This window comes from Pan troglodytes, chromosome 19 (genome assembly GCF_028858775.2).
Source record: "Pan troglodytes isolate AG18354 chromosome 19, NHGRI_mPanTro3-v2.0_pri, whole genome shotgun sequence".
In the NCBI taxonomy this organism is placed as follows: Eukaryota; Metazoa; Chordata; class Mammalia; order Primates; family Hominidae; genus Pan; species Pan troglodytes.
In genome coordinates, this window is record NC_072417.2 from 15,026,541 (window position 1) to 15,044,202 (window position 17,662).

Sequence of the window (17,662 nt, forward strand, 5' to 3'; positions counted from 1 at the left end):
CACACCAGCCAGAGCGGCATCCTCTCCAGTCCCAGGAGCCCCAGGTGGAGGTAGGGGCATGACCCTTGCTTCTGGCCTGGGAACGCAGAGGCTCTGCTGGCTTAGGCAAGAGCCCTTTGGGTAGATGAATTTCAGTTTAATTGAGCCAAGGCAGTTTGAGCTCCCCTAGGGCACATGGCTCCTGCTCCCATGGTCCCTAGCAGCCACCCACTCTGCATTCTGAGCCCACTCCTCGCTGCCAGGTCAGGAGAAGGAGGGAGTCCCTCAGACGGGGGTCTCACGCCCCCTCTAACTAGCTCTGCTTCCTGGTGCCAGAGCCACCTCTGCCACCCAGGCTGCCATTCTTACCTCTGTGAAATGGAAGCAGAGCTGAGGGTGTAGGTGGCAGCATTTTGCTCCTGGAACCAGGCCCCACAAGAGGGAGGTGGCCCTGGCCTTGTTTATGGGTGGTGAATGACTATTTGGGAACTGAGATCCTTCCCCAACTTCTGTGGGGTACCTGTTCTCTTCTCGAGACCTATTTTCTTTCCCTTTGATCCAGCCTGGGGCAGCCTGGGCACTTGGAGTTGGGTGGAGTGGGGGCTGTTGAGGAAAGGCAGAGCCTTGCCCTGGGGGAGTCCTTTTCTGCCAAAGAAGCTGAGACTGGTATCCATGGCAACTGCTCACTAACACAAACCCAGAAGGAGCGATGAGCATAGGGACCCAGCTGGGAACACAAGCAGAGAGGGACTTGGGGGCTTCCCCGGAGCAGCTGAGCTGGGTGCAGGAGGAGGGGGTGCCAGGCTGGGGCTCACTCTCCTATTGGCTTTTTTTTTTTGGTCTGTCCTGTTAAGTCTATCCAGAATTGAAAGATGGGGAAACTGAGGCCCAGGGTCTTTTATAGGGTCACCTGGTGGGTAGGGGCTAAGCCAGGCCCTGTCTTGTGGCTCTGTGGCTCTCTCTTTAGATAAGGATGGCCACCTTAAGGATAAACAGTGCCCCTGCCTTGCCCTCTTAGGTGGCCTTGTCCTGGCCACTGCCACATCTGCACTGTGGAGAAACCCCAGCTGAGGTCTGAGGGGCAGGGCATCCAGAGTGTCTGACTGGCAGGCTCAGCACCCAGGTGAAGCGCCAGGTGGCCTAGAATGTCAGCGCCCTTGTGACTAACTGCCTGCTGCCCACTTCCTTGCTCCTGCTTCCTTTTCAAGGCACCTTCCAGCAGGCTCTGCCAGCCCCTCCGCTGTGCTGTCATCCATCAGAGGAAGTGCTTTGAAACATAGTACCTTGGTCTGGGGCCCTGGACCGGTGATGGGCCTGGCCTGTGCCTCTGTTTCTCATTTTGTGGATGAGGCAGGAAGGCTGCAGGTCTGCAGGTGATAGGCTGTTCTGAGAGGGAGGCTGCCCTGTTCACAGCTGCTCAGAGGAGGAGCTCCTTGTCCCTTCCCCAGAACCTTCTGCAATAGGAAGTGGCTTTTGTTTCTGCCTGTTGGGGCCTGAAATCTTGAAGGTAGAAGGGGGATGAGAGTGAGGGAGTCCAGGAGAACACTGGCCCGATCCCTAGGCTTCTGGGGCTGGGCTCCCTCTTGAGCTCCGAATGTCTTCTGGGCTGAGCTTCCTGTTCCTGGCTCTGCCAGCCTTCGCCAGCTTTACTGTGTGACTGGAGGCAAATTCTGACTCTCTCTGATGCCTGAATCCATGACAGATGATTTTTGTCCCTCTCTTGCTGTTGTCAGTGTCTTGCTCCCAAGGATAGTGTGGTGCGCTTGGTCTCAGGAACTCCAGGCTGCTGGTCCCTGGCTCTGCCTGCACCTCCTTTCCCCAGGACAACCAGATGTGCTTCCCGGGAGCTACAGTAGCCAACTGCGCTTGTCCCTGGTGGGTCTCAGCGGTGTCCTCTTTCCAGGATGCCGTCTCCAGTGCTCTGGTTTGAACCAAGTGCCTAACTCCCGGTTTTGAACTGTGCTCTGCTCCGCCTCCATCACAGCACCTATCCCCATGGAGAGTCACCATCCCCCTCTAGCCATGGTCACACCTGGGACCCCTGCATGCATAGGAGACTGCCCCAGGCTTGAGCTCTGTTGACTGAGTCACAGACTCAGTTGACTGAGACTTGGGTTGACTCATACCTGCCTGACCCAAAGCACATCCTTCTGGGCTGAAAGGGCACTGGTAGGTTTGGACAGCTCAGGTGAAGGGCCAGGCCCCTGTGCTGACATCAGGGTTTCTCCGACAGTGGCTGGTGCTGTCTCTTTGTTCTGACCAGGGCTCACAATGAGCCTCAGGGCCTGAGTCTCCAGGAAGGAAATGAGAGGATGTAGTCAGGCAGTCCCTGTCTACCCAGTCCTCAGCCCTGACAATGAGGCCGCCCAACCCCCAAGCTGGGCAGAGCGGCTTTTCTACATGGCTTTTCTACATTCAGGAGGGCACAGTGGCAGCTTTGCCCTGTCTCTTCTGCAGATAGGGCTGGCCCAGGTCACACAGTGAGGCCGTGTGAGGAAGAGCACCGGTCTGCTCTGGGCCTGGTCCTCGCCTGGTGGCTGGGAGGTTGGTGAGTGGGGCCACAGGGGAGATGAGAGTAGAGCATCGGCATCGGGGCAAGAAACAAACCTGGAACGAGGCACTAGCCAGAGCTTGGAGGCTGGGGACAGGGTCCTGTCCTCCTGCCTCCCGTTTTCCTCGGCCCTCTTGGAGCCCTTGCTAGGGTCTCCCCACTCCCACTCCTAGAGCCACGAGGTCTTCGTGATTCCTTCCCTGTCAGGCATGGGGTTCCTGAATGGGCTTCCAGGAGGCAAAGAGCAGGATCAGGCTTTGTAAACTGAAAAGGGCTGTGCCTGGGGAGGGGTGGGGTTACTTGGTCACACAGCTGTTTCCAGCACCCGTGTGGGGATGCTAGGGTGTTGAGGGGTGACTGCTTGCAGCCTTTTTGTGGGGAGTTGTCGGGGTGCAGGTGGGGAACATAGGCCAGATGTGGGAGCCTGGGGACCAGCTCGGCCTGGCTCCTGCAGCCTCTGTCCCGCTCACGTTCTGCACGTCAGCTTCCATCCGAGGCGGGGAGCAGCAGTCCCTGGCTGCCTTGGCTCCTGAAGCAGCACGTGGGGAGAAGGCTGAGGGTTTGTGGGCTTGAGGGGAGCCATTCTGAGGTCTCCTATCTCTTCCCCACCCTCTTCCCCAGGCCCCTGCCTTATCCTGTGTCTGGCTGGCATATCATGACCCACTGGCCACACCCCCTGTGGGTCACGATAAGGCTGTGGTCACCTTATCCCTGGCCCCTGGTGGTCTTGGGAGTCCCTGGGCCAGGACAGGGCTGGGGAGGCTGAGCTGGGGAAGGAGTAGCCGTGCAAAGCCCCCAGACTGCTAAGGCAGAGCCTGGTTCCAGTAAAGCTGGCCCCAAATGATAGACTAGAACCACAGGCCAGAGGCCCGGCGGCCCGGCCCCGCCCACTCTTGGCATAGAGACACAGCAGGGAGGAGGGGGACACTCTGGGCTCCAGGGTGGTGTCTCTCTAGGGCTAGCGGGGTCTGCGGGCAGGACTCGTGGGCGGGGAGGGGTGTTTCTCTAAGGGGCCAAGGCTCTGGGCTGGGGGCCTCATCCTCATGGTCTCTGCAGAGACTGATCAGTAAGCTGCTCTGCCATTAATGACCCAGATTTGCAGGGTGGCTTGGGGGTAGGGGACCAGCAGATGTAGAACAAACCCAGTTGAGATTCAGAAATGAACCCAGCAGGGATGTCTTGGGATTCTGGGCCACTTCTGAAATGGGCAACCTGAGGCCCAGCTGCTCCTGAAGATCACAGCCTCCTGCCGGCAGACGGGGGCAGGATCTTGCCCTGGGGAAGCCTGGGGGTGAGTAGGAGTGAGTGTGCCTGAGTCCAGAGCCCTGGCTCAGGGACTGCCTTGGCCCAGTCCCTAGGCTGGTGGGGTGCCGGCAGGGCCGGGCTGTGGGTTCCCAGCCTTAGCCATCCAGCGCCAGGTCAGCAGAGCCAGGCTCTCAGGCCCCTGTAATTACCGGGGTGGGAGCTGCAGCCGAGCCGTAGCAGGGGTAAGACTCCCAGTGTGAGCCAGCACTGAGGCCTCCACATGGGGACCTGGGTCCCTCTGAGAGAGACTGGTGAAGGGCATCAGGGCCCATCCTTTCAGATCCCTAGGCCCTGTCTTTCCAGGCATCTGCCCCCATTTTGGATAAAAGAAAACCAACGTGGGAATGCCCCATTGTTCTCAGGTCATAGCTGGGGCTGTGTCCTGTCCCGCTAGTTAACAACCAATGATAACATTTATGACATTTATTGAGGACCTACTATGTGCCAGGCACTATTCTAAACACCGAATGTGGATTAACCTACTTAAACCTCACAACAACCATATGAAATGAAGCAGGTCTTCAAATTAAGCCATATTAGAGGAGGAAACTGGCACAGAGAGGTTATGTTATTTCCCCAAGGTCACACAGCAGAGAAAGTGGGAAAACCAGGATTTAAACCCAGATGCTCCAGTTCCAGAGCCCATGCTCTTGAGAATTTAGCTAAGCCACCTGCTGCTCTGAGACAGGCTCAGGTAGGGTGAACGTGGGCTGATACTGACTGTGCTTGGGGAAAGCAGGGGGTACGTGGGGACAAGCTTGAGTGCCAGGTGCCCTGTCTGGGCTGCCTAGGAAGGAAGAGACCTCAGGATCACGCTGTTGGCATCTTGCATTTGAGGCTGGCCTGAACCGAGGGCTCTTGAGGTCAGTGTGGATTTCCTCTTACACCTTGGCTTTTCGAGGATTCTGTGATGTCAGCAGATTGGGCCTGGCTCGAGGAGGGAGGAGGAGGCCAGAAGTCCTGGAATCGGGGCTTGACTCCTCTCAGGGCTACTGAAGAACCAGCAGTGACGGGGAATCACTGTGAGTGTCTGGGGCAAGCTGTTGAGTGCGTCAGGGCCAGAGTCCATCCAGTTCTGGGGGTGCCCTTGAGGTTACAGGTACCACTTCACCAAGAGCCTCAGAGGAGAGAGGCAGGTATCCTGGTAGATGCGACCTTGGATCTGCGCCCTAGAGGTGAGGCAGGTCTTAACGGCTAGAGAGGGATAGCCCAGGAAGAGGCACAGCTGTGGCCAGGGCTGGGCGGCCTACAGCCTGTGATGTGTGATTCCAGGGAACTCAGAGCAGCCCGGCCAGTGGTTTCCAATCACCTGGGCGGTGCGTTTATAGATTCTTAGGTCCCACATCTAGAAAGGGTGACTCTGCAGATTTGGGGAGGGCCCCAGGAAGCTGTATTTTAATAAGCACCTTCCCTAAAGGTGATTGGGATTCTCAGGCAGGTTTGGGGATCTTCCCAGTCTCTGCATTTACACAGGAAGAAATAGGGGTCCAGGGAGGTGAAAAGTCATGGCTAGCGGCATTTCCCTTTGCCTGGAGTCAGGGGCTGTATGTGTGTGCAGTGGGCACTGTGGTTGGGAGAAGAGCTGGCTTAGGGCCAGACCGTGGAGGCCTCAAATGCTAGAATTCTGGGCAGCAATGGGGCTGCTAAGTGTGAGTGGGCAGCCGTACCCACTGGGCCAATAATCGTAGAACAGCGCCTGGCACAAAGTAGTCGGCGGATACGTGTCAATATGTGCATTGTCGCTGTTGTTATTGGTACCATTACTGAGCCAGGGGTCTGGGCCAGTGGATCTTAAAGGACTGATGGACGATTCTGAGGCCAGAGGTCACCAGTGGGCCACAGCGTTAGCTCCTTGAGTCCAGGCACTGTCTTGGGGTCTCTAGAGGCCCAGACCAGGACTTAGAACTCAGTAGGAGATTCGTAAGAGCTTGTGAGATCAGGCAGCAGGAGGGATGCCGGCCGGCCGGCAGGGGCTGGAGGCAGGGAGTCCAGGGAGGAGGCTGGATGATAAAGCAGATGGAGAATCACCAGGGCCCATTCATGAGGTGGAGGGAGCCACAGGGGTATCCTGGCTGACTCCCAGGGTCCTGCAGTGTCCTACAGGGTCCGCTCAGGGAATGGGGACCCAGTGGTGAGCTGAGGAATCAGAGTCAGGAGGCTGGAAAACAGGGATGAGAGCGTCCGGGGGTTGGTTGAGCATCCAGGAGGTGGTTGGTTTCAGAGGAGGAAAGGAGGTGAGAATATTGACTTGGGAAGGGAAAGAACTCTCCAGAGTTCTTAGCCGAGTGTCATGGTCCACGCCTGTGGTCCCAGCTACTCGGGAGGCTGAGGCAGGAGGATGGCTGGAACCCAAAAGGCTGAGGCTGCAGTGAGCTGTGATTGTGCCACTGCACTTTAGCCTGGGTCAGAGAGCAAGACCCTGTCTCAAAACAACAACAAATGCTGTCACCTGTGAAAGAAGGAGAGGAAAGGAACAGCTGGCAGAGGGGACAAGTCAGAGCTGTTCTCACCACCAGGGTGAGGGAGGTGTGGGCGTGTTTGTGGGCTGCTGTGCAGGAGCCGGAAGCCAGGGAGAGGCTGAGTGCACGGGCCCAAGCCAAGGACTGACCCAGCGCAGCCTCCCTGCCAGGCGAGAGAGACAGTTGGCCCAGAGTAGGGGACGTTGGCCTCAGACAAGAGGTGAGACCTCCCGGGGCTTGGGAGGTACGTAACTTGTCAATGGATGTTGTTCCAGAATGTTTTCTTGGATGATGAGGACCCTGTGGCCAGGAGACGATTCCGGCTGTGGATTTGGGGTACTGCCTGGAGAGGCCTGCATTGTGGCTGTGTTGGCTGGGGTCTGCATCTGGGGTAGGAACCCCACTTTGCATGCACGCCTGGCGGGGTGGGCTTGGCCTGAGCTGTGGGAAGCTGCTCCTGGGCGTGAGGCCCGTCCTGTGACCCACCAAACCTCAGCCTCCAGGAAAGAGGCTAAAAATAAGGCTGTGGTGAAGAAGGGAGGGGTGCGTGGGCCTGAGCCGTGCTGGAGCCCAAAGGAAAATCTGAGGCGACCCGCCGAGCTGCTGTGACACACGCTTCCCGTGCCAGCGGCCAGCGGAATCTCGCCCTCCTGTGGCTGTGGCCGCCTCCAGGCCCGGAAGAGGGAAAGCAAGCCGGAAAGATTCAGCCCAGGTCCGACCTTGGGCCTCGCAGCCTGCAGGAAGCCCTGCTCCCTGGGAAGGTTCTCTCTGGTCTTCTTCCTGGAGCTTGGACTTGGACCCAAGACTGGGCGCTGGGGAGTGGTGGGACGGGAGCAGGCCATGTTATCCAAAAGCTTCCTGTGTCCTGGGAACTGCCCAGGACTTCCTAGAGACCTTAGACGCCCATCTGGATGTGGAGGAATGTTCTCCCTCTACCAGGAGCTCTATGTGGTAGGAAGTCAGGGGAAGGCTTCCTGGAGGCAGAGGCAAATCCTGGACCTTGAAGTCATCGGATGGGGAAGTGTGCAGCTGGATGGCTAGATACTGCAGGGAGGAAGCGAGAGTGCTTTGATTTGCCGTGGACACAGGATGTCGTCATGATGGCTATTTTGATATGGCCTCCCTCCCAGAAATGGAACCTGCAGTTACTGCAGACCCGTGTCCCTCCTCTGGACTATGGATGGGGACCCTCCTGCCTCCTCCTGACTCCGCCCATCCTCTTGTCCACCCGACACCAAAATCGTGACAGTCCCTGCTCTGGGTCCTGGAGATGACCGGCCACGGCTCCTGCCTGGCTTGTGGTCTAGTGGAGGATGAAGACACATTCACCCACGTGTGAAGTCCCTGTGGGCCATGTGTGTGCTGGGCCCTGGAGGACACCAGCAAACCACGCAGAAGGCAGCGTGGCAGGAGAACGAGCTTTGGTTTTTGGCAATAGACCTGGTTTCAGATCTCACCTCCAAAACAGAATGTACTGTGTGACAAATTACTTCATGTCTCAGAGCCTCGGTTTCTTCCTATATAAAATGGGATGAGAATCATAAATACCAGCACAGATAGTGAGGACAGCGTCTGTACCATCTTCAAAGCCTCACGCAGTTCCTTGGAACTTAGCGGGAAGCAGTAACTAGCGGCTCTCAGCTCAGGAGGAGCTCATAGCTGTGCTTCTGTGTGCATTCCCTATAGAACCCACTCATCCTGGTAGGCCCAGTGCTAAAACGAGTTTGGACGGGGGAAGAGTTGGGGGCAACTAACTTATTGAGGGTGGTGGGAGGGGAGCAAGCAGGGGAGATATTCCAGAACAGGAGGCATCTGAACTGGCCTTGAAGAAGTGGCAGGAGTGAGCCTGGTTGACGGAGTTGTACCGGAATAGAAGAGGAAGTGTGCAGAGTCAGGGGGCCATGAGTAGTTTGGGGTGGCTAGTGGAGGGGTGGTGTCCTGAGAAGTGAGGCCGGAGGGCGGGGCTGGCAGGGCCACACCTTCACCCTGTGGTCTGGTGAAGGGCCTGGACGCAGGGGAGCCCCAGATGACAGTGACTGTGCCACAGAGGGATGAGATCAAACCCACACATCAGGAGGGGGAACAGAGTCCTGACCCAGAAAGGAATGGGTTGTGGGGCTGTGAGCCTCTGGGGCTGGGTCGGGGCACCTCAGAGGTCCCTCTTGCTGGCTCTGCCATCCACAGGCCTAGGATTGGCCCCGGCTTCTACCTTCAAGGCAAAGCCACAGCCTCTGCCTTGGTTATTAAGTCATTAACTGGGCCTCACACAGCCTCTTCATTACGGGTAATTATGGTCAACCCACTCAGGGCATTAACAAGGAGGAAGACAGCTTCTCTGGCTGTCAGGCTGCTGGGACATCTGCCCGTCTGTCCTGCATTCCGGGAAATTGCTCAGGATTCCAACCTGGGTCTCGGAAGGGACAGTGACGTTCCAGCCTCCCCACTCCTTCCACACCCCCAGTCCCAGCTGCCAGCAGGATCCTCATACAGCACCTGGAGATTCCACTTTTTCCTACTTCCCTGTGGTGTGACTTTGAGCCCACGGCCTAACTTCCTATGCTCCAGTTTCCTCATCTGTCAACTTGGATCCTAGTACCAGCCTCCTAGGGCTGTGTGAGGATTAAACAGGCATTTAATGCTCAGTTCGGCAAACCATCATCTGTTGAATGCTGCCATCATCATCGTCATCATGAAGAGCTCTGGAGTCCCCCAAAGGCTTCTGTCCCTGCCTGTGAGGCCCCCAAAGGCAGGGCCATCTCCTCTTCCTTCTTCCCCTGTCCCTTCTCACTGCAGATGTGCTATGGTCAGCGGGGCTCTGGCCTGTGGCCTGGGTCCTCCTGCCTCAGAGATCATGCAGGCAGGGACCCTGAGGCCCACGGGGATGGGGGTTGTGCTTACTCAGGAGCCCTGGCTGAGTGCTGCGAGGGGTAGAAGGTCCAAGATCCTGCCTGTCCCCCAGAAGCCATGGCTCTGCCAGTCTGCTGGGGCTGTGGGTGGTTTCTGGGTGGTCCAGCTGCTGCCCCCACCCCGTGACGTGCAAAGCCCTAAAGTAGTTGGGCTTGGAAGCGGGTGTGGCCTCAAGAAATCCACTTCTCCCAAGAAAGCGGGCCTGGAGCCCCGCCTGCTTCCCTCTGTACCCTGGGCCAGAATCTGAAAATGGGGGGGCCCGGTTATAATACTGAGGGCAGCTGGGGTGACAGCGTGTGTGTGTGTGTGCGTGCGCAGGTGTGTGTGTGTGCGCGTGGGTGTGTATGCGTGTGTGCAGGTGTGTGCGTGCATGTACAGGTGTGTGTGTGTGTGCGTGCACATGTGCATGTGTGTGCGTGTGCGAATGTGGTTGTGCACATGTGCAGGTGAACCAGAGTGAGTGGCTGCCCCTCCCAGGCCAGAGGGCTCCCCGCAGCTTTCAGGGCCCCTGCTGCTCTCTGGGTCATGGGCTTTGTGGTCCCCCTGAGGGAAAGGCCTATGTCTATTGCACTGATCCACGGCCTGGGCCACAGGTAGGGAAGAGGCCCAAGCTGGCAGATAGGAGGTGTGGTTGCCCATGGGGCAGAATGACCACAGAGGAGCCCTGCCTTTCCCTGCCCCTCGGGTCCTTGTGAGTGATGGGAACAGGCTGAGGACAGGAGGTCCCCGGGGAGGCAGGAGGGAAGCCTGGGAAACCTGGGCAGGGTAGAGGTCGCAGCAGAGCAGGAGTGCTGCAGATGCAGCCAGGCTGGGCCCTGCAAGGCGGGAAAGAGGCTGGTCTGGTCTGTGGGGACACCAGCCATCAGACTCGGCCAGTGAGCACCCTCTGTCTTCCCTCCAGGCGTCCTTCTGGACATCCAGCAGCACTTTGGGGTCAAGGACCGAGGCGCCGGCCTGCTGCAGTCAGGTGAGGCCCACCTCCCACCTTCCCCCACCGCCCAGGCGTTGGTGTCGTGGGTCCTGTCCTGTTGGCCGTCATCTGCCACCCGGTCTGTCTTCCCCTGTCCTGACTCCTGGAAAGAGTGGGCTTTGCATCCCAGTCTCACTATTGCCGCCTGCCAATGGCACTGCTTCTCTGAGCCTCTGCTGCTTTTCTTGTGTAACAAAATGAATAATACCTGCCCTGAGGGGCTATGGCAGGTAAAGGAGAGTGCAGGCAGAGGTTGCAGAGGTGACCTTTCTCTGGGTCCTGGGGCCTCATCGGGACCCAGTGATCCAGGCTCCTTCCTGAGGCTCGTGCAGGGAGCTCCTTAATTCAGTAAGTTGGGCAATGCCAACAGAGCTGTGGTGACCCTGTTTTTATCTCCTGCCCTCCCCCACATTCCTTCCAATACCATCAACCCTGGGAATCACCTCTTAGGTGACGAGGCAGAAAACTCCACCTAGTCAGCCCCAGAGAGGTTCCCAAGCCCGGGGCAGGCGCCTGAGAATCTGGGCCCCGGACTGGACGTGGGCCTGAGGTTCCCTGCCACCCTCTCCCCTGGGGCCCAGGCTTCTGATGGGCTGCCAGAGCAGGGCCTGAGCCCCCAGGCTGCTGGAAGCTGGGCCGGGACAGTGTGGGAGGCCATTAAGCACTTATGGCAGCCCACCAGCCCCTCCCTCCAGGGAACGTGCCTCCCTTGTCCCTGCCCTCCCCATGACATGGCCCTGTGGGAGCTGGGCCCTTGGCTCCCTGGCCTTCCCACTGGCTGAGGCCATGTTGGCGATGCTCTTAGCAGCACCCCTCAGGCCTGGGCAGAGACTAAGGCCAGTGCTGCCACCCAGGGCTGGGGGCAGGAGGCCTGGTCCTGACTCTGCCCTAGTCATGCTGTGTGGCCCCAGCCTGGATCCTGCTTTCTCTGGGCCCTTGGCCCTGGAGTCCATCTGGCTGTGAGCCCCAGTCAGATGCAGGATGAGGTCCCCACGGTCTGCATTCCAGTCCAGTCGGTGAACCCCTTCCCCTGCCTGGGCCCTCCTGGGAGGGAGGGGGTGGAGTGAGCTCGTTCTGTCCAGGAACCTGCCTGACCTGTCTAAGTGGCATTCCAGTACTCACAATCCCTCCTGAGCTCACAGAATGCCACAGCCACTCCCCCCACCCCCCTTCCTAGCTGTCCTTACAGCCCAGATGGGGACTTTGGGGCTCAGAGAGAGGGGTTGCGATGGTTCTCAGGCTCAGGTGAGACTTGACTGTTCTAGGATGGGGCAGGGCTGTGCGGTCCAGTATCCCCTATAGGTGGCCAGGTCCCTGCCCTGGCAGACATCATGTTTTCCCAGGCCATGAGCCCAGCGCCTCCCCTACCCCTTCCTGGGTCTCCCTGGCTAGGCCAGAATAAGTCTGCCTGCCCTGCCGCCTGAGACAGGTTCCTCTAGCCCTCTGGGCTGTGTGCATGCAGTGACCAGCACTGCAGCCGGGAAATGGAGTTCCAGCCACATGGGCGCATGGGAAGGAGTGGGCTGCCAGGCTGGCAAGGAAAGGGTGGGAGAAGGCCTAGCTGCCCAACCCCCGCCCTGTGTGGCCCCTGACTCACTGGGAACCTGGCCCGAGCCTCATCCCCCTCCTGGTCCCGGCCTCACTGTCTCATCTGGAGCAAGGCTCTACCCCACGCATCCTCCATTTAATGACCACTGAGCATGGTCGGGGCCAGCACAGCCCAGGGAGGGGGCGGGAGGTACAGGGAATGGTGGGGAGGGTCACAGGCCGGGCAGGGGGTGGGGGGCTCGGCTCAAGGCAGGTGTGAGGGTTCCCTGGTTCTTTCTGCGGTTCTGTCCCAGGCTGGCTTCTCGGGCTCATGAAAGAGAAGTCACTCCGTCCCTCCTCATCCCGGTGGCCTGGCTGGAGGTGGACAAAGCACACACAGGCATTGTCTTGTTTCATTCTTCCAGTAACCCTACGGGCTCTGTTTGTCAGCTGCACTTACCAGATACAGGGACAAAGGCCCAAGACAGGGAGATGGCTTGTTCGAGGGCTGGCAGTGGAGAGCAGCCGGCCTGGAATAGGGACCTGGGCCTCTGCCTCTGCTGCCCATAGGCTGGGGGGGAGCCTGGATACCTGGCATCTCAGTGTCCCCAGGGCAGGTGCCTCTGGGCCATGGTGAGAATTGCCAGCATTCTCAGGGACCCTCTAGTCTGTACACCATGGTCCTCACCTGTCACCTACCCCTGGCACAGCTAGGATGGCTCCCCAGGGTGCCCTCACCCCTTTGGCCACCTAAGCCAAGAAGCCAGTCGAGTAGACCATGATGTGACTCAGTGGACAACTAGGCAAGTCACATAATTGGCCTGTGTCCCAGGCACCTGTGCCTTCCCCAAGCCCGATAAGGTCGGAGCCAGGTGGAGGGCGCCAGCCAGGTGTTGGTGCTTGCCCAGATCAAAGGGCCAGGGCTGAGAGCTGGGCTGCCTGCTTATTTGTGGGCACCAGGGGCTGCTGGGCCAGGAGACGGGGAGTGGGGGTGGCTGAGGGTTAGGCCTGGGCTTGCCCCTGCTGTTTCCCTCTTGGGACCAGGCAGGAAAACTGCTGAGGATGAGCCCACTTTCAGCAGCCCCTTTGCAGATTAGATGGCTGCTGGTTTGGACCTGGCCCCTGGACCCCCTGCAGGAGCCATATCTCAGCCTCTCTGAAAGCCCACAGCAGAATTACAGCTCATAGGCTGGGCGCCTATGGCTTACGCCTATAATCCCAGCACTTTGGGAGGCTGAGGCAGGTGGATCATCTGAGGTCAGGAGTTCGAGACCAGCCTGTCCAACATAGTGAAACCCCATCTCTACTAAAAATACAAAAATTAGCCAGGTGTGGTGGTGGGTGCCTGTAATCCCAGCTACTCGGGAGGCTGAGGCAGGAGAATCCCTTGAAGCCAGGAGGCGGAGATTGCAGTAAGCCCAGATTGCGCCATTGCACTCCAGCCTGGGTGACAGAGTGAGACGCTATCTCACCAAAAAAAAAAAAAAAAAAAACCGCTCATAGGTTTTGCTGTTTTGGGAAATCAGGAGCCCCCATGGCCTACACCTAGAGAGGCAGCTGCCACTAAACCTACTGCCTGGCAGGCCGTGTGCTGGGCTCTGCCCAGACTCAGTTCCTACCCTCAGGTAGATTCCCTCTATCTATGGGGGCAGAAAACGTATCATCAAGTCACCACCCAGGCACAGGGGGCTGTGGGAGCCTGGGTGGATGGCAGAGAGCGTGCACCTAGCTCTGGCCGGTGGCAGGTGGAGAACACTTCCCTGAGGAGGAGACGTTTGAATGGGGCTTTGAAGGATGAGTTAGAGTTTGTAGTCAGTGTGTGAGATTGAGTAGATGTGTGAAGCCCTCCTTTCCCCTCCAAGCTAGATAAAATATGCCAAGAAAACATGTTGAAATTACAAAGCTGAGCTTGACAGCTAAAGCTAGCAGGGAAATTCCCAGATGCCAGAAGCAGAGAGCTGAACTCAAAAACCGGAGTGGGAGCTAGAATTGAAGCCAAGTGATGCAGAGTGTTTAGGGACCAGATAAATGTCTTCGAAGCTTGTTACAGTATTTTCAATATAAACATTTTAATCATGAACAATTTTAAACAGACATAAAAAGTAGTGAGAATGGCGCAACAAACTTCCATAGAACACATCACCCAGATTCATCAAGGGAACGCCCGCCTGGCTCAGTTTCCGGGCCTGGGGTTTCTTCGTTCTAACCGTGGGTGATTTTGTTTCCATCCAAGCTTCCTGATTCCAAGCTGTGTCCCCAGGCTGCTGGGTAGTTTTTCTGGTAGAGTTCCCTTTCGAGAATGGGCATTTCCCACCTGGCGCTGGCTAGTTCCAGCCCCTGCTCCGTACAGGCCTGGGGCTTCCACTTCCTTCCCCATAGAGGCCCCCTGTGTTTCCAGGGACCCCGGCAGAAGCAAATCCCAAACCATTCCTTAGGGAATTCTTCATGACCCAGAGCCTGCATGGGACACAGGGGACAATTTCCACTGAAGACTAACTCAAATTCAAAATTAATAGAGCCGGCCGGGTGCGGTGGCTCACACCTGTAATCCCAGCACTTTGGGAGGCCGAGGCGGGTGGATCACGAGGTCAGGAGATCGAGACCATCCTGGCTAACATGGTGAAACCCCGTCTCTGCTAAAAATACAAAAAATTAGCCGGGTGTGGCGGCGGGTGCCTGTAATCCCAGCTACGTGGGAGGCTGAGGCACAATCGCTTGAACCTGGGAGGCCGAGGTTGCAGTGAGCTGAGATTGCACCACTGCACTCCAGCCTGGGCGACAGAGCGAGACTCCATCTCAAAAAAAAAAAAAAAAAAAAGGCCGGGCGCGGTGGCTCACACCTGTAATCCCAGCACTTTGGGAGGCCGAGGCGGGTGGATCACGAGGTCAGGAGATCGAGACCATCCTGGCTAACATGGTGAAACCCCGTCTCTACTAAAAATACAAAAAATTAGCCGGGCGTGGTGGTTGGCGCCTGTAGTCCCAGCTACTCGGGAGACTGAGGCAGGGGAATGGCATGAACCCAGGAGGCGGAGCTTGCAGTGAGCCGAGATCTCACCACTGCACTCCAGCCTGGGCGATAGAGCGAGACTCCGTCTCAAAAACAAAACAAACAACAAAAAAAGATGTGTGTCTCAGGATATTCATTCTGGGACCAGGTGTGGAAAGGGGCAGCAGAGGAAGCTGAAGGCTACTCAGGGCCGGGGTTTGTAGGCTCACGAGGAAGTGCCAGGATGGGGATGGGGGAACGGAGGGAGAGTGGGGACAGAGAAAGAGCCAGCTCAAACCGAAACCAGACAGTGCCTCTGTTTTGGGGGTAAGTCTCCTTCTGCCTGTTCTCCCCTCCCCTCTTTGGCCAGCCCAGCGACTCCTGCTTCAGCAGACTTGGGTTCTGAAGGCACAGCCGGGCAGCCCCTGCGGCTGTTCCCCAAAGCCCTCCTTTTCAAGGGGTGGCCCCAAAACCTCATTCACCCTGAGGCCTGAGAGCCCAACACAAGGTTTACATCCTGAGTAGGGGATCACAGAGCAGGTGTTCCCGTCCTTCCACCGGGAAGTCTGAGTGTGGTGAGCTTTCAGGCGCTGATGGGGCCATCTGTCCTGAGCATTCTCCGTCAGCTTGGCCAGCCCAGGCCGTCCCTTGGATGGCAGAGCCTGGCCCCCGCCCCACCCGTGCCTGCCTGAGCACCCTCCCTGCCCACAGGATGTGGAGGATGGTAGGTCTTCTCCAAATAACAGATCAGCCATGTAAAAATAGCCGTGGTTCTGCCCAGGCCGAAGCAAGGGCTGAATGCAGGCTCCAAGGCCACAGAGTGGGGGCTCAGGGCTCCCCCAAGCTCAGACTTGCCCTTTCCTGCTCCAAAACTGCTTTCTGGGGTCATACAGGCCATGTGTGCCATGGGGATGGCTCCGCTCACCATGGACAGGGGTCTTGGGGCTGCCCACCAGGACACCGAGGGCCCGTGGGGGTTCTGAGCTCTGGGCTGCCGTGAGAGGTGGACAGCACTGGCTTTCTGACGGCCTCCTGCCAGCCTGGCGAGGAGGAGGGAGTGAGGCCCTGGCCCAAGACCCCGAGGCAGGCGGGCTGGTCTGACCCCTCCCTCCCTGCTGTCACGGCCCTGCCCGCTCGGCCCTGGCTCCCTGCCCTGCCTCTCCATTGTCCTAGACCTGTGGGCTCAGCACACGTGAGCTGAGCGAGGGCTTCCCCACACCCTCCACAGGATGTCCCTGCGGGAACTGCTGGGAAAGCCGCCCCTACCAAAACCAGGGGTGGGGCTGCCAGTCTGCCCAGAAAGCTCTCCTCAAACAAACAAAGACCACGGGATTGCGGGGTGGTGGGCAGGGGAAGCTTCTAGCTTGGAGGCCCAGCCCAGGCTGGTCTTTATTCTCAGCAGAGTTGCCTGCTGGCCTCTGTGTCCCCATCGGACACAGTTCACATGGGCAAGGCTTCGCCTATCCTGTCCCTTCTGCCAGGAACATTCTCTCAGCCCCCTCCCCGTCCCTACCCTGATTGTGTTCAGGCCCCTCCATGGCCTGTGACTTCCAGGGGGCCAGGCGGGGTCCTCCCTCCTGTCTGTCCTGAGCAGAGAGAGGGCAGCAGTGATGGATCCCACCTCCCTCCTGACCCTGGACTGCCGTGTCCCAAGGGAAGACACTGAGGGGCAGGCTGGTCCAGACTGTGCCTTCCTAATTTGGTCTGTCATCTCGGGCAACTTCCTCCACCTCTTGGGGCCTCAGTGACCTCAGCTGTTAGATGGGGATGGACGTGGGGAGGATTAGGTGAGCTAAGGGCACGTAGGTGCTTGGGCAAGTTCATCAGGCTGGGGCCGGTGGGTGGGGACGGGGCGTGCCAGCTTCTGCCAGGAGTCCACCTGCAGTCCTGGGGACTTCTGCCCATCTAAGTGAGTAGCCAGAAACCAGGGAGGGGTTGAAAGAGCTAAGAAGGGCCCGTGCTTCCTGCTCCACTGTGGGCAAGAGGAGAGAATGGAGCATGATGGCCGGGGTCTGGCGAAGGTCTGGGTCACGTCCCTCCAGTCCCTCGTCACCCCCCCGGGAGGGGGCTTTTTCAAGGGTCCTACCATGGTGTTGGGGGGCAGGGTGGAGAGAGCGCGCTGTGGTTCTCTGCCGCCTTCTAAACACCAAACCCTGTCCTGGTCCTCCCTCCACAGCCTCATCTCTCGCTGCTTCCTCTTCAGCATCCTCAGGCCATGGCCTGACCTGTCTCCTTGCTGTCCTCAGCAGGCCCTGAACTTTCCCTGACCTTGGGAACATCAGCTGGGACCTTCCCCCTTCCCAGCATGGCAGTCTGGGGAGTGATTTAGAGCAAGGACTCTGGAGTCTGCCAAACTGGGATTTAAACTCTGGCTCAGCCGCACACTCGCTGTGTGACATCACTTCTTTTGGCCTCCATTGTCTCCTCTGTAAAATGAAGAGAACAGAATCAAATGAGATCATCTGTGCATATGTCAAGGCTGCATGCTGGGCCTTGCCTATAGTAAGTGCTCCATAAATAATAACTGCAGTTATCATGAACACTACGCATCATGCCTCGTGAACCATTATACAATGTTGCTGATAAGATCTGAAGTTTATATTTCAGTGTGTATTCTTGATGTTAAGTATCATCTTAGCGGTAAACTCCTATGCATGCTTCAGTGCCCAGCTTTGACACCACCGCCTCCAGGAAGCCTCTCTTCATTATCCTGGCAGGATCTGGAGCTCCTTGGTGGTTCCCCAGCATAGGCTGTCCTTTAAACAGAGCAACCTATGAACAGGATCTGCCCCTGGCCAGACAGGGGGAAACTTCTCTTCTGATTCCTTCTGTCCACTTGCCACCTAGCACAGACAGGCACAGGGAGAACAATTCCTCCTCCTCCCCCTAACATGTGTCAGTCCTGATGCAACTGGAAATCTCCCTCCTGCCACATTCTGATCTGATCTCAGGCAGGTCCTTGGAGGCAGGCCCAG

At 57.9% G+C, this 17,662-nt stretch overlaps 1 protein-coding gene across 5 annotated transcripts in view; it reads left to right on the forward strand.

Annotated features, from left to right (window-relative positions):
• SPNS2 (SPNS lysolipid transporter 2, sphingosine-1-phosphate) overlaps nucleotides 1-17,662 on the forward strand; it is a 39,627-nt gene that overhangs the window by 4,299 nt on the left and 17,666 nt on the right. For 4 of the 5 annotated variants that reach the window (XR_002940154.3, XR_002940156.2, XM_016931265.3 and 1 more), the window contains exon 2: nucleotides 10,103-10,168. The exons of the other annotated variant lie outside the window; for it this stretch is intronic. Coding sequence is in view for 2 of the 4 variants with exons in the window: in XM_016931265.3 (XP_016786754.1) it covers nucleotides 10,103-10,168 (66 nt within the window). In the remaining 2 variants the exon portion in view is untranslated. The remainder of the gene's footprint in view (nucleotides 1-10,102; nucleotides 10,169-17,662) is intronic. 5 annotated transcript variants of the gene reach the window in all.